The sequence below is a fragment of the Heloderma suspectum genome, chromosome 11 (genome assembly GCF_057233095.1).
Source record: "Heloderma suspectum isolate Gila_16-S chromosome 11, 16-S_ref, whole genome shotgun sequence".
Taxonomy (NCBI): Eukaryota; Metazoa; Chordata; class Lepidosauria; order Squamata; family Helodermatidae; genus Heloderma; species Heloderma suspectum.
In genome coordinates, this window is record NC_139468.1 from 4,715,062 (window position 1) to 4,728,669 (window position 13,608).

The 13,608-nt window shown below is 43.7% G+C and overlaps 1 protein-coding gene across 6 annotated transcripts in view; it reads left to right on the forward strand.

The window, feature by feature from the left end:
* RORA (RAR related orphan receptor A) overlaps positions 1-13,608 on the forward strand; it is a 511,382-nt gene that overhangs the window by 468,976 nt on the left and 28,798 nt on the right. For all 6 annotated transcript variants that reach the window (XM_084816677.1, XM_084816678.1, XM_084816680.1 and 3 more), the window contains one exon: positions 11,982-12,067. In XM_084816677.1, coding sequence (XP_084672803.1) covers positions 11,982-12,067 — 86 coding nt within the window. The remainder of the gene's footprint in view (positions 1-11,981; positions 12,068-13,608) is intronic.

Consider the following 13,608-nt stretch of genomic DNA (forward strand, 5'->3'; position numbering starts at 1 on the left):
TTTTATTCTGCACTTGGTTTTATTGCAATTTAAACTGGATTTTGTTGTATTTTCTTCTTCTTTTGTTTTATTGTGAGCCATTCTGGGGGCCGTTTGTAGGGCTAAAGGTGGGGGAAAATTATTTGAAATTTTAAAAATAAAATAAATAAACCTGCCATTTATTTTTCAATGGAATGGTCCTCTTTAATCCATTCTATATTACAGTAACATACCAAAGCTCATACAGCCCCCATTACAAACAAACGAACAAGTGTATTCTTATCTCGCGTAGCAAACAGTTGAAACATGAAAAGCTCAGTTCTATGTATGTGCGCTCAGAAGTGAGTGCCGCTGTGATCAATGGGACTTACTCCCAGTGAAGTGTGCATAGGTCTGTGGCCTGAGTTGATTAGTCTCCCAAATTTTCAGCACCCTCCTGTATACATGTCTACTCCGAAGTGCTTGTAGCCAGTTTTGAGAAAGTATCCTGTTTATTTATTTATTTATTACATTTATATCCCACCTTTTTTCCTCTGAAGGAACCCAAGGAGGTATACATAATCCTCCTCCTCCTCTCCATTTTATCCTCACAACAGCAGCCCTGTGAGGTAGGCTGGGCTGAGAGGCTGTGACTGGCCCAAAGTCATCCAGTGAGCTTCCGTGGCTGAGTGGGGACTAGAACCTGGACCTCCCGACTCCCGGTCCAACACTCTAGCCACTACGCCACACTGGCTCTGTTGTGTGATATAAGAACATAAGAAGAACCTGGCTGCTAGCTCAGAGCAAAGGCCCACCTTGTCCAGCTTCCTGTTTCCCATAGCAGCCAAGTAGATGCCCTGGGAAGCCCACAGGTGGGGCAGGAAGGAAATTGCTCCCTCTCACTGTAGCTGCCTAGCAACTGGTGTTGACAGGTATGCTGCTTCTGAAAATGGTAGTTCCATTTGGCCATCATGGCTAATAGGTGTTGATGGACCCATCCTCCGCAAATCTGTTCGATAGTGCAACTCTATCAGTCGATCATCCTATGGCAGGAAATTAAACGTGCAGTCAGATGACAAAGCAAAGATTTAGGCTATGTTCTGTGTTTTCCAGCTAGGGTTATACTAGAGTTTCCATTTGAAGACCTCATTTTCATATATCTATAAATATCCACAGCATTTTCCTTTTTGGGAGCTGGTATTTGCCCCACTTTGTTTCTGTTGGAGGTCAATGGTTCATTGCAAGTTCACTTTTACAACGTGACTTTTTCAATCTTTTGCACTTCCTCTTAGAGGTGATCCAATTAAACATGTCATCTTAGCTTCCTCCAGGTGGCCATGCCCAGCCATTTTAGTGGTACAAGCGTAACTTTGCAAGCTGTAAACTACAGTTAATTCAGAACTGAAAAATCACCGTTAATGGTTTCACCGCTGTACGAAAAGTAGCATTGCAAGAGGCTGAGGGCAGAGAGAGGAGCTTTTACATTTGAAAGCAGCAGGGGTCGAAAAATGGTGATGGCACCTTCACTTTGTCAAACCTTTATGACATTGCCAGCCCCAGGCGTTAAAACATTATGGGAGATCAACTTTAAGAATAATTATTTCTGGTTCTGTTTTAACTGCATTCATATTTTAGGGTTCATATTTTCAGGAATTCTCCAAAGCCTTAAGGCACTTCTTTCCCTTTTTAAATATAAGATGAAATTCTTGCCTGAAGAGTTTTTGAAGTCATGGCTCTAAGCGATTGAGGGATGATTCACTGGAATGTTTTAGAAAGGTGCACGGTGAGTTATTGGACAGGGAGGCATGGTGAGGTGCTGTCACGGCTGCCTTTTGTGGAACTGAGGTGAGATGAAGCGAGGCAGAGGCAGAGGGGAGCAAAGCTGAAGCAATGGCGGTCTTGAAAAAGAGAGAGGAAAAAGCAAGAGTGGCACCTCTGAGCAGCCCCCTCTTTCGTCCAGAGCTGGCTGTGGTGCATGTCCTGAACCCCTCCTGACATCCCACTTGTCACTAAGTCAAGACCTCACACTGGCTGAAGTCCTGCCACCTGTGGTGTGGGCCTTTGGTGAAGCCTGGGTCGACATGGCTACACAAGTGTCAGGATGAGCTGGGGCTCAAACCAGGAACCTCTTCAGTTCCAGGGTATCCCTTCAGGTGGGCCACTCAAGCCTGCACAGTGAAGGAAGAAGAGCTAGAACGTGCCCCACCTGGCTCCAGCGTGGCTCCATGCCTTTGCCTGAAAGAATGCTGTCAAGTTCGGGTTCGGTCCTTGCCTGGGCAACAGTCAGCCTCCAGTCTTGTCTGGGTGGCTCCCTAGTTTTCTGCCTGCCTGCCTGCCTGCCTGCCTGCCTGCCTGCCTGCCTGCCTGCTGTGCTCCCAGTCCAGGAGCCTCCTTTTCTTCCTGCCTGCCCTCTTTTTCAGCTGCTTCCTTACATCCTTCTTCCAACCCATTTTAATCAGGCCCCTCGGCTGAGACCTGTGGCTTGGATCCCCTGTGTTTCTTCGATGCGAACCTGCTTTTATAGGCCTTGGCCCTCCAGTGCACCGCACCATCCTGCACCAGACACAGTTCTACCAGGGCTTGCACGTTCTGTTCTTCATTTGCTCTCTTACCACGGTCTGGCCCTCACAAAAGGCAACCCAAGTGGTTGCTTGGGGCAGCATTTGATCTGGGAAGGGTGCTCCTGTAGCTCTTGCACAGTCAGAAGATGTTGGCAGAACTTTGGGCCTGTGCATTGAATCCGTCTGGGGCAGTAAAATATCTTGGGCCAGCCCTATGAATTGCCTCTGCGTGCGTGCGTGCGTGTGTATATGTGAAGTCTAGGATCGAAAGTCTTGTTTGCCATAGTCCTACCACATCTAGTCCTTTTCTTCCCCCAGGCAATTTGGAAGCTAGCCCACTGCAAGCTGAGACAGTCTTTATTGCAAAAAGAGGGAACGCTAAGTGAGTGATGTGAAATCCAGAAATTGCTGGACTTATTGCTGTTAAGCAGTGATGGGCCAAAAGGGCCTAACACCTCTTAAAGCATAAATATTGGACGCTGATTTAAGGAACCTTTTCTCTTAGCCAACTCTGTTGACTGCAGTGACATCTAATGGTCATGGGTAGAATTCCCCCCGCCCCTTGCCTGCCAATCTGATTCGATGGGAATCTCTCAAAGAAAATCTCAAAGATCCGTAACACCATAATACTTTTATTAGGCTAATTCGGTATTCACAAAATGTGCAAGCTTTCGAGTTCTCCAGAACTCTTCAGGTAAGATGGTAAACAAAGCAAAAGAAAGAAAGAAAGTGGGGTGGTCATGGGAGCTAATTACACAAGTTGGGGGTAAGGCAGTGTTCCAGTGGCAGTGTCCCCAACATTTGATATCTGATGCCAGATGTCCACAAACTTTTGGCATGCAAAACATGCGCTCTACAACTGAGCTACGACCCTTCCTCCCCTCCCTTCCTTTTTTCTAATCAAAAAATCCCCAAAGGCGGCAACCTTTCCTCATACGGGAGTTACTGCAGCCTCTTAAGCATTTCGGTTGCCCTTTTCTACTCCTTTGTTCTTTTGCAAAGAAGCAGCACATCTTAGAAGCCAAAGTCCTGTGATAGCGCTCAAACATCCAAGCTCAGGAAGCTGCTTTTCCCCACCAGAAATCCTCGTTCCATGTGATCAAATGACTCCCCAAATCCTACTCTGGATCCTTCACCTGACATTACTGTAGAGTTCTCTTGCTTGTGCAGTTCTGCATAAGAGGAAGGAAGAGAAGTAGAGCGAGGTGGCTTTGACAGCAGCAGCTGATTATGTGAAGGGATGTTTCACGAGGTGTTCATGCGCTCCTGGCTGTGTTGTCCTTTTGACTGAGATGAACATCTCCAGTTCAACCCCTGCAATGTGGCAGGTCTTGGAGTTGGGGGATGCCGTTCTTTTCAAAGGAACGCCGTGAAAGGGCCCAAGTATGGTACTCTGTGCACCAGGCCCAAAGTTTTAGGTCAGAGTTACACTTGTAGAGCTGAGTCATTCCGCCCTTGTTGAAAACAGACACAAAAACGTGTTCTAAATAAAGCAGCAAATGAGCAACCAGTTCGGTGGTTTTATACCCCTTCTGACATTAACATCTGTCAAAAGAAAATGCCCACGGTCAGTTAACATGGTAGAGAACTGGCTGCAATGGTGCTGTGTTGAGTGATATTCTAACTCTCCCAACATTTATGCCTTATACTTTTTAAATACATTTATACACATACATACCTTTCAACATGTTTGAATGGCAAGTGAACCAAAAACACCACCAGCGATGTGTGTGTTTATGACCAGGGCCTTCATCTTTCCAGAGCTGTGCAAACAGATGCTATGATGTTTGCCTCTTCTAGGCACACAATGATTCTCTGAAAGTACCCTCTACGCCCAGTGGGTAGTGTATTGCCAGTAACGTTATTTCCTCTTGGGAATTCCTCTGTGGCACATAAGAAAGTGTTTCCCGACTACCAGTGCACCTGTGTCGCCATTGCCAAGGGATTCCTGTTTATTAAGCACCTAATACTGGACTTCATGCTGTGCAAACAACCCGCAGCATATGGTTCACGTTGCAACGTAATCCTGTCAAAATATGGTTGTGTACACGGCGCCCTTGGTTTTAAATAACTTAATCTGTACAAACTGGCTGGTGGCCGTTCATCTAAGAGTATTGTTCACAGGGCCAGTCTTACAATTAGGCAGAGTGAGGCAACTCCATTAGGCAGCTAATTTGGAGGGCCATTAAAGTGAGACCTGTTGCCCATTGTACTCAGGAGAGAGACGGGGGCGTGCGACCCTGTTGATCCTCCTGGACCTCTCAGCAGCTTTCGATGCCATCGACCATGGTATCCTTCTGGATAGGTTGTCTGGGTTGGGAGTTGGAGGCACTGCGCTGCCGTGGTTCCACTCCTACTTGGATGGCCGACTCCAGAAGGTGGTGCTGGGGAATTAGTGCTCTGTGCCATGGCAATTGTGCCACGGGGTTCCACAGGGCTGTATTTTATCCCCCATGCTGTTCAACACCTACATGAAACCGCTGGGGGAGGTTATCCGGAGGTGTGGGCTGAGGTGCCATCAATATGCGGATGACGCCCAGCTCCACCTCTCTTACTCATCAAACCCAGGTGAGGCAGTGGGCGTTTTGAATCGGTGCCTGGGCATCCCAGTGTTTTAGCTCTGCTGTCTTAAATCTGCTATTGTGTTTCAAATGTCTGCACTGCTGCCAGGTTTCATTCTGGTTGTATTTTTATTCTGTAGTTTTAATATATTATATTTTATATTGTATTTTCTGTTACATTCTTTGTGGTTTTATTTTTGTGAACTGCCCAGAGAGCTTTGGCTATGGCCAGTATAAAAATGAAATAAATACATTGTGTTAGTATCAGGTATATAATTTATTGGGGCCGAGGTGGCTTAGTGGTTAAGATGCTGAATCGCAGACTGGAAGGTCGGCAGGACAGCAGTTCGAGACCTGAGTGCTGCGTGACGGAGTGAGCTCCCGTCTTCAGTCCCAGCTCCTGCCAACCTAGCAGTTCGAAAGCAAGAAATTGCAAGTAGATAAATAGGTACCACTTCGGCAGGAAAGGTAACAGCGTTCCATACACCTCGGTGTTCAGTCATGCCGGCCACATGACCACGGAAGCGTCTTCGGACAGCGCTGGCTCTTCGGCTTAGAAATGGAGATGAGCACCACGCCCTAGAGTCGGACACGACTGGTTGGGGACACCTTTACCTTTTTTACCTTTATATAATTTATACTGTAGGCTCCTCCAGGCAAGGACTTGTTTGCTTCTTATTCTGTAATGTGCCATGGAGACCACATGCTTCTCTATGAGTCAGAAAGCTCCATGGGTTTCGATCTACCACAGTTGTTTTCCCTACTGGTGGTAAGCCCCAAACAGGGGTGGGTGAGTGTGAATGGGGGAATTAGCTGTGGGGCCTCAGATCGGTCCCCTCAGCTAATTCCACCCTTTGGTTTCAGGGGGTGGGGGGATCCCAAAAAATAAAGATCCACTAGGCTAAAAAGCCAGGTAAAGCCATCATCCCCATTTCCCACCTGGCTGATGTGAGCTGGCAGGGTTTTGGTTGGAAGTGGTGGATGATCCACAGCTTTACTCCCTCCACTATGGAACTCCATAGGATTTGCATGTGAGTACACATGCATAGGATTGTGTTGTTAAACATACAAGTTTTAGTTTATTAATCAATTAACTAAATCTTCACCAATGTCCATGCAAAGGGAAAAACAATGCGATAGTTATAAAGAGACATAATAATTTCATTGTCATTAGATGATGCTCATATGTATAGACATCATCTTATAAGAGGCATTGCCCTGTTTTTCTCTGTCATAGGAGGCAAGGCTTCTTAAGATGATGCTTGCCATCTGCAAGTCTTATAAGTATTTATTGTTATTTTTTTATTAGCCACCTTGGGTGCTACATGCAGAAAGGCAGGATATAAATTGAAATAATAAATAAATGAAATAATAACTAGTTATATTAAAAATAATGTAAATACATATATTTAAAAATTGGTGCCCGATTAATCAGCACACCTTTTTAGTCAGTCAAAATGTTTTAATCAATTAATCTAACCAATATAATATCTAGCCTAGTGGATTTCCATAAAACTGTGTTTAGGCGGGAGGGTGCTTGAACTAGAAATTGCTTGTGCCTTTATAGGGGACACAGACACACGTTGAGAACCTGACGTTTAGGAACTTGTTAAAACTAGAATGTTGTTGTAAGCTTTGGTTGATTTAGGTGAATAGTACTTAATCATTGTGAATTACTTTAGGGTGCACAAGAGAGCAAATTATTTAGGTAATGGAGCTGAAAATGCACTGGGATTAGAATGTTATGTAGTCAAATAATTCCTTGTTTAATTCAGTTGGTTGCATTGCTTCAAATACCACATTACATGTGGCATTCTTGTTTGTGCTACTAAATATGTATGAATGTCACTGACTGTGTATGACTACATGTTTATTCAATAGACGTAGAAGGAGTAAACACAGTGTTTCTAATACACATGATTGTCTTTTTGATAAGTATAGCATTTTCTGCTTAATATAGGGAATGTGTTTATATTAGTGACCTCCAGTTTGTACAAGCGTTGCTTTGAGACTTATGAATACCGCACTGTTTCGTCATTTCAGAAGCTTCTGTTTCTTGGCTTATCAAACAGACTGTTTTCCAAGTGATTGTCAGATTTTTCTCTCGTTTCTGTTTTCTCTTCTTATACCCCACTGTTGCCTCCTCACGTGCCCATGTGACCTCATGACACATTCTGGGCCTGTTACATTTGTCACGGTGAATGCTGCTTTTATTTTTGGGAGACGCACCTCCAAACTGGGGGCTGTTAAAATCTACAAAGACAATTTTCGAGGTCGGTGATGCAGCTGTATTGAGGCCAGCCCATCCATTATACACGTGGGTCCCTTGTTTTCAGCTGCTGAACTCGAAGTAGCATTTAGCTGCCTCTTGTTGGCATAGCTGTTCTGCTCATGCTTTCCATGAAGGCAACAGTGAAGTGGAGAAGTGATGGAGGAATATGGCAGGCATGTGGCTGATTCTAGCAGCTTCGACTTCAGCTGGTCCAGAATGCTGTGGCCAGACTGTTGACTGGGGCTGGTCACACGGAGCACATAACTCCCTTGTCAAATCAGGTTCACTGGTTTCTGGTCTTTTTCTGGGCACAATTCAAAGTGCTGGTTATTTCCTATAAATTGCCCTATATGGCTTGGGACCCAGGCTACTTGAAAGACCACCTTCTCCCATATGAGCCTGCCCGGGTTTTAAGAACTACGGGAAGGCCCTTTCAGTGCTGCTACCATCAGAGGTGCCTTTGATGGGAACCCAAGAAAGGGCCTTCTCGGTGGCCTCTCCCAGACTCTGGAACTCCCTGCCCAGAGAGGCTAGGTTGGCTCCCTTTTTGTTGTCCTGCCAGCAAAGACATTTTTATTCAGACAGGCCTTTAGCATATAAGCTGGATTTTTAAGTGGTTGGTGCAATTTATTTCTCTTCGCTGTTTTGTTTTTAATTGTGATTTTAATTTATTTGTGTTTATGTTTTAATTAAGATTTTGTTTTTAATCAGTTTATTGTTTATTAATTTGTTTAACGTTAGCTGCCTTGAGCAGAACGGCAAGCTAAAATTACATAAATAGGAAGAGGTGAAGAATGGAAAACTTAAAGCCATATGGAATACGGTAAAGAAAGAAAGAGAGTTCATACTATTGGCCTGTTCAGCTTGTCTTCCGGGCTAGATTCATGTCACCTGACCTTTCTTGTCTTCACTGCCTTCTGTTGTAGGCCCAGCAACTCATTTTCATATATTGTGACACATTGGTGGATCCTGCCCCAGTCCTGGGAATCAATACGTATATAGAACAGTATGATGGCTTCTTAACATAGATCATGGCTAGTTCTGCTTTTTATCAGTATTGAAGTGCACTGATAAGTGTTGGGGCACATTCCGCATACTGCTTCTCGAGTGTTTTGCCCGCTTTTTATTCCTGTATTATCCAAAATACCACAACAGATGTCATTGTGTGCGCGACAAGGTATAAATGCACAAGAGGGATATAGCGTCCCCAGGATGGGGTCGTATCGATATGACACGAGGTGTAGATCTGGCCCAAGTTGTGGTCTGATATCTGGTTCCTCATTCCTTCCTTATGCGGCCAGTGCATGCTATGTCCAAATCTGTTTATTGCAGTCCATTACCAGATTGAAGAAGCAAGGTATAAAAGGTATATTGACAAGAATATGTAAATCACCTTATACACACACACACACACAGACCTACAGTGGATTAGCCATGCTGAGCAAACCAAAAACAGGTTAAGTGAGCTCTCAACTTAACTGCAACAGAGAAAAATTCAGCAACTTCAGATGTTATGTAACAATCAGTCTAGTGCTTCTATTTAACCATATGATTAGCTGAAATTGTACATAAAATCAGGTGCGGGCTTGAAGGGTCTCATTAAGTGCTTTCCAGGATTGGAGCCAAGCCCTGCAGCATTTTCTGAGGCGCCCTCCTGCGCCTGACTGACTGGCCAAAGCTACAGAGCACCTGCTCATAGATATCTGAGCTAATTCTCCACTAAGGAAACTGAATTCCACAACCTGTATGAATTATGAGTGGATTTATCTGCTCTTGTTTACTTTGCTTAACTTTTTCTCCGATGGTTAGTCGTAGAGAGAGGCAAGGCACTATGCGGGTCATTGACACTCTGCACCCAGAATCTTACTCAACTGCTATTCTGGCTTTTGCGATTTCGTCAGAAGCTGCCCACACACTTTCATCCTGTCTTCACATCCATAAACGAAGACTTTGTGCTCAACACCACATCCTGTGCTTTTTCAGCGTTTGTGTGGATTTCCCAAACCTGCCACATTGTAACCACTAACCTAAATGAGTCTGGTGGTGGGAAGTTTTTATGAAAGTCTGGTTGACGTAGTTGTGTCTAGAGCAGGCGCCATCTTTACCAAAGCTCCGTTCACCTGTTGCAGCTCTTGGTTCTGACAGCGACAGCGGGCTGCCATAGCTGGAGACTCAATTCCAGCTATCTCCTTGCCCTGCATTCCTGGTAAGGAGAGATCTGCTCCCAACCATTGTTCATTTACCTTACTTGGAGGGACTCCGTATTTCTTCAGCAGCCAGAGAGGCAGAAAGAGCTCACCTGCTTCTCGCTGCAGTTGTGAGAACAGCCCCAAAGGCTAATCTTCTTCTTCCTTTCTGCTGAAGAAAAAGTCTGGACCTGCTGGGAGAGTGAGTGGCTCATAGCAGCTCTCTCCTTGCCAGACGTAAGCAGTGCTTTCTGAGAGAGTCCTTGAAGATCTGAGGATTCCCCCCAAATGTTGGAACAACTGTAAGAATTTCAGTGTTGGAGCGTCTCTGTTAATGTATGCTTAAGAAATAATGTTTAAATGTGTGAATCAAAATCCGTCCATATTCCTATTATATTAGAATGAGCCCGAATTATAGTTCTAATCCGAAATTATTTTTTTCCCTAAAGTTATCATATTTTGTGTTACTTGGAAAATGTTACTATTTGGATGATAACAAGCCAATGGACTAAGCGGTGCTCTGCAACTTGGGTTCTTTTCTAAAGGAACTTCAGTGGGACTTAGCTCAATAATAGTGAGACAAAGCTGGAAATGTGAATAACAGTGAAACAAAGCTGAAATAATGTGAATAATAGGGAGACAAAGCTGGAAATGTGAATAATAGTGAAACAAAGCTGAAATAATAATGTGCATAATAGGGAGACAAAGCTGGAAATGTGAATAATAGTGAAACAAAGCTGAAATAATAATGTGCATAATAGGGAGACAAAGCTGGAAATGTGAATATTATGAAGCAAAGCTGAAATAATAATGTGAATAATAGGGAGACAAAGCTGGAAATGTGAATAATAGTGAAACAAAGCTGAAACAATAGTGTGAATAATAGTGAGACAAAGCTGGAAATGTGAATAATAGTGAAACAAAGCTGAAACAATAGTGTGAATAATAGTGAGACAAAGCTGGAAATGTGCATATGTGAAAATAACAGTGACTAACAGTGCGAAGTGAATAATAGTGCAAAAATGTTAAAAGTGTGAAAATATGGAAAATTTGAATAATAGTGAAACAAAGCTGGAAATGTGTGTCCTTTATCTATGCCATACATTTATTTTCACTGAGTTTCTCACTCTTGTCTTGTTTGCGTATGAACAAGAGTTGAGCAAGTGCCTATTTGCATGTGAAAGATGAAAGCTTTGGCATGCAAATGCCAGTGGGGAAACACCTAGATTCTTTTCCCCCGGGGAAAAAATAGGGAAAATAGCATAGCTTGTACACCGTCAGTTTTGCATTCATTGAATTTGCCCTGTATAAGCAAATGTGAGGTACAGAAACTTCTGATCAGGGGTCTGTTTTAATTAGACAGCGTGTGCCCACAGGCAGAGTAGAGGTGGAAGGGGGAAAGGAACCAAACAGAACACCCTTTGGAAGAAAAGCATGCCACAGCCTTATTGATTATAGTTTCCCAATAGCAAGGCAGCACATACGGGCAAGAATCCTTTTCTGACCACCCGCATGCTGTCAGAAATGCACAGTTTGGCTAGGGATGCGCTCTCGCTTCCTGTGAGCGAGCAGACGTACTGGTGTACACTGTTCAATTGCTTCTGCCATCAGGAGCAGCTAAACAAGCCAGGGTCAGCCCATCCGTAGTTTGTAAGGCATGATATCTGAACCAGGAACTCTGGTTTGCTGCTCTCCTGACAAGCCAGAGCCATGAGCCAACAAAACACCCAGCTTATGACATTGGCTTGACGTCATGCTAAACTAACTATGGAGGAAGAGTTCCTGGCGTGTTTAGCCACTTGCTGGTAGGACAAGCCTAGCGGGAGCTGTAGAGCAGCATGTACCAGCCCACCTGCTCATTCACGGTAAGGCAGAATTCAGAACAGTTCTGGCTTACCTTGACATGTGAACTGGATTGGTGACTTGCACACTGAATCCATAGCAGAGCAGATATTGGTTTGCTTCATGCTGTTCTTTCTCATCTAGCTTTATTGGAATTCTATCTGGACTTTTTAAATCTTTCCTGGTGATGTTTTAGTTTTTATGAAATTATTTTGTGTGTATGTGTGGGTGTTTCTTATTTTTTATATGTTTGGTTTCTACTGTATGCACCATCTTGCTTTGTGGTATTTTTTTTGGCCAAAGCGGGAACTCTTGGGTCTAACGCCTCTTGACTTTGAAACACTAAATCTGACAACGTTGTGAGTTTTTAAGCACCTTCTCAAATGACCCATTTTAATAACCTGAAAGCTATTATATAACAAGCAACCATAAATTAGTACAAGGCCCATGGGGAACCCTCACAGTTCAGCAATGAATAGTTAATGTGGTAGAATGTTGAGCAGGTTATTAGTTTTCACTGTACAAATGCTGATCAGGGAACACTTTTTATAAGGTGTTTAAAAGAAAATATAATTAACTGATTGTGTGCCTTCTGTTGCAGCTCAAATTGAAATTATTCCATGCAAGATCTGTGGAGACAAATCATCAGGAATCCATTATGGTGTCATTACCTGTGAGGGCTGCAAGGTAAGCTTTAAAAATTATTTATTTATTTATATATATATATATATATATATATATATATACACACACACACACACACACACATACATATATACACACACACACACACACACACCTGGAAAAGGTGTGTTTAACCTTTGGCTGGCTGGCTTATCTGTGTGCAAGATGAAAATTTGATTTTGCACCCAGTTATCTCTAATCAATTCAATTAGTAAACTACCACAGACAAACTGTAAAACACTTTGTTGTGTTTTCCCCCCTGAAGCACGATTTGTCTACATTCACACTTGTTCTTACCCTCTGAATAAGCTTCTCTCTAAAACGACACTGAATTTAGAGGAGAGTAAAGGCTTCTTTTCTTTCGGGAGGCTGCAACTGTGATTCTTCACCCTACCCCACGCTACCCTACCCTTGTGCTTATCCCATGGAGACATTTCTGTAAAATGTGGTCCTGTAAAAGAGTTTTGCTTTATGCAAACGTCACTGCCAGTTACTAGCTTTAAAAAAGTGATAAGGAGGACACAAAAGCCCTATTCGGGTGTTCTTCCTTGTGCATGGAGGGTGGCAGGGGCGGCGATTGGGTTTTATTTATTTTTATTTATTTATTGCATTTATACCCTGCCTTTTTTCCTCTTGCAAGGAACCCAAGGCGGCTTACATTATCATCCTCCTCTCCATTTTATCCTCACAACAACCCTGTGAAGTGGGTTGGGCTGAGAGTCTGTGACTGGCCCAAAGTCACCCAGTGAGCTTCCATGGCCGAGTGGGGACTAGAACCCGGATCTCCCAGCTCCTAGTCCAACACTCTTGCCACTACACCACACTGGCTCTACCACACTGGGTTGCAAGGGAGAGGGATGTGCTAATGTGTCCTTCCTCTTCTGCCATGCTGTTTTGATCTAATGAGGAGGAGAATGCCTGAATAGGGCTAGAGCCAAATGCAGATTTGAGCCTGTCCTTTAAAAATTATCCTGCTCGCCCTTTTGCTTTTTAACTTCCAGGAGGCCTTTGCAGGAATAAAACTCTTAGTCAAAGCCTGCACAGTGCTTTAATCCACTTGTAAATACTATATTGGTATCCTAGGTGCTCTGGGCAACCCCATAAGAAACACAAGCAATAGGGAATAACCTTTTTAGGCTCAGGGCCATCCACTTTCCATTTACTCCAGCCATAGTTCTGGATTCCCCTTGTTAAAGTTGTCGGGGAGCCCTTTGCAAGAAAATATGTACCTAAGGAGTCTTAGTTCTGGTATAAACTAGCAGTCTTTGTTCTGGTATAAATGTGGGAGCAATCAGTTATAAATATCTGGTCAGACTGATCTTTCTAAGATAAAAGGATGTCCTAAACAGCTTGGGACCTGAGTACTTAAAAGTCTATGAAACTGCCCAGAATTTAAAATTTAGATTAGAGGTCCTTCTACAGGCACCCTCACGGGGCCTTTTCAGTGGTGGTACCCTGGTTATGAAATGCCCTCCCTAGGATAGTTTGGCTGCCGCTGTCTCTTTTTTATTGCTTACGTGACAGGATAAGGCCTATTATTTTCC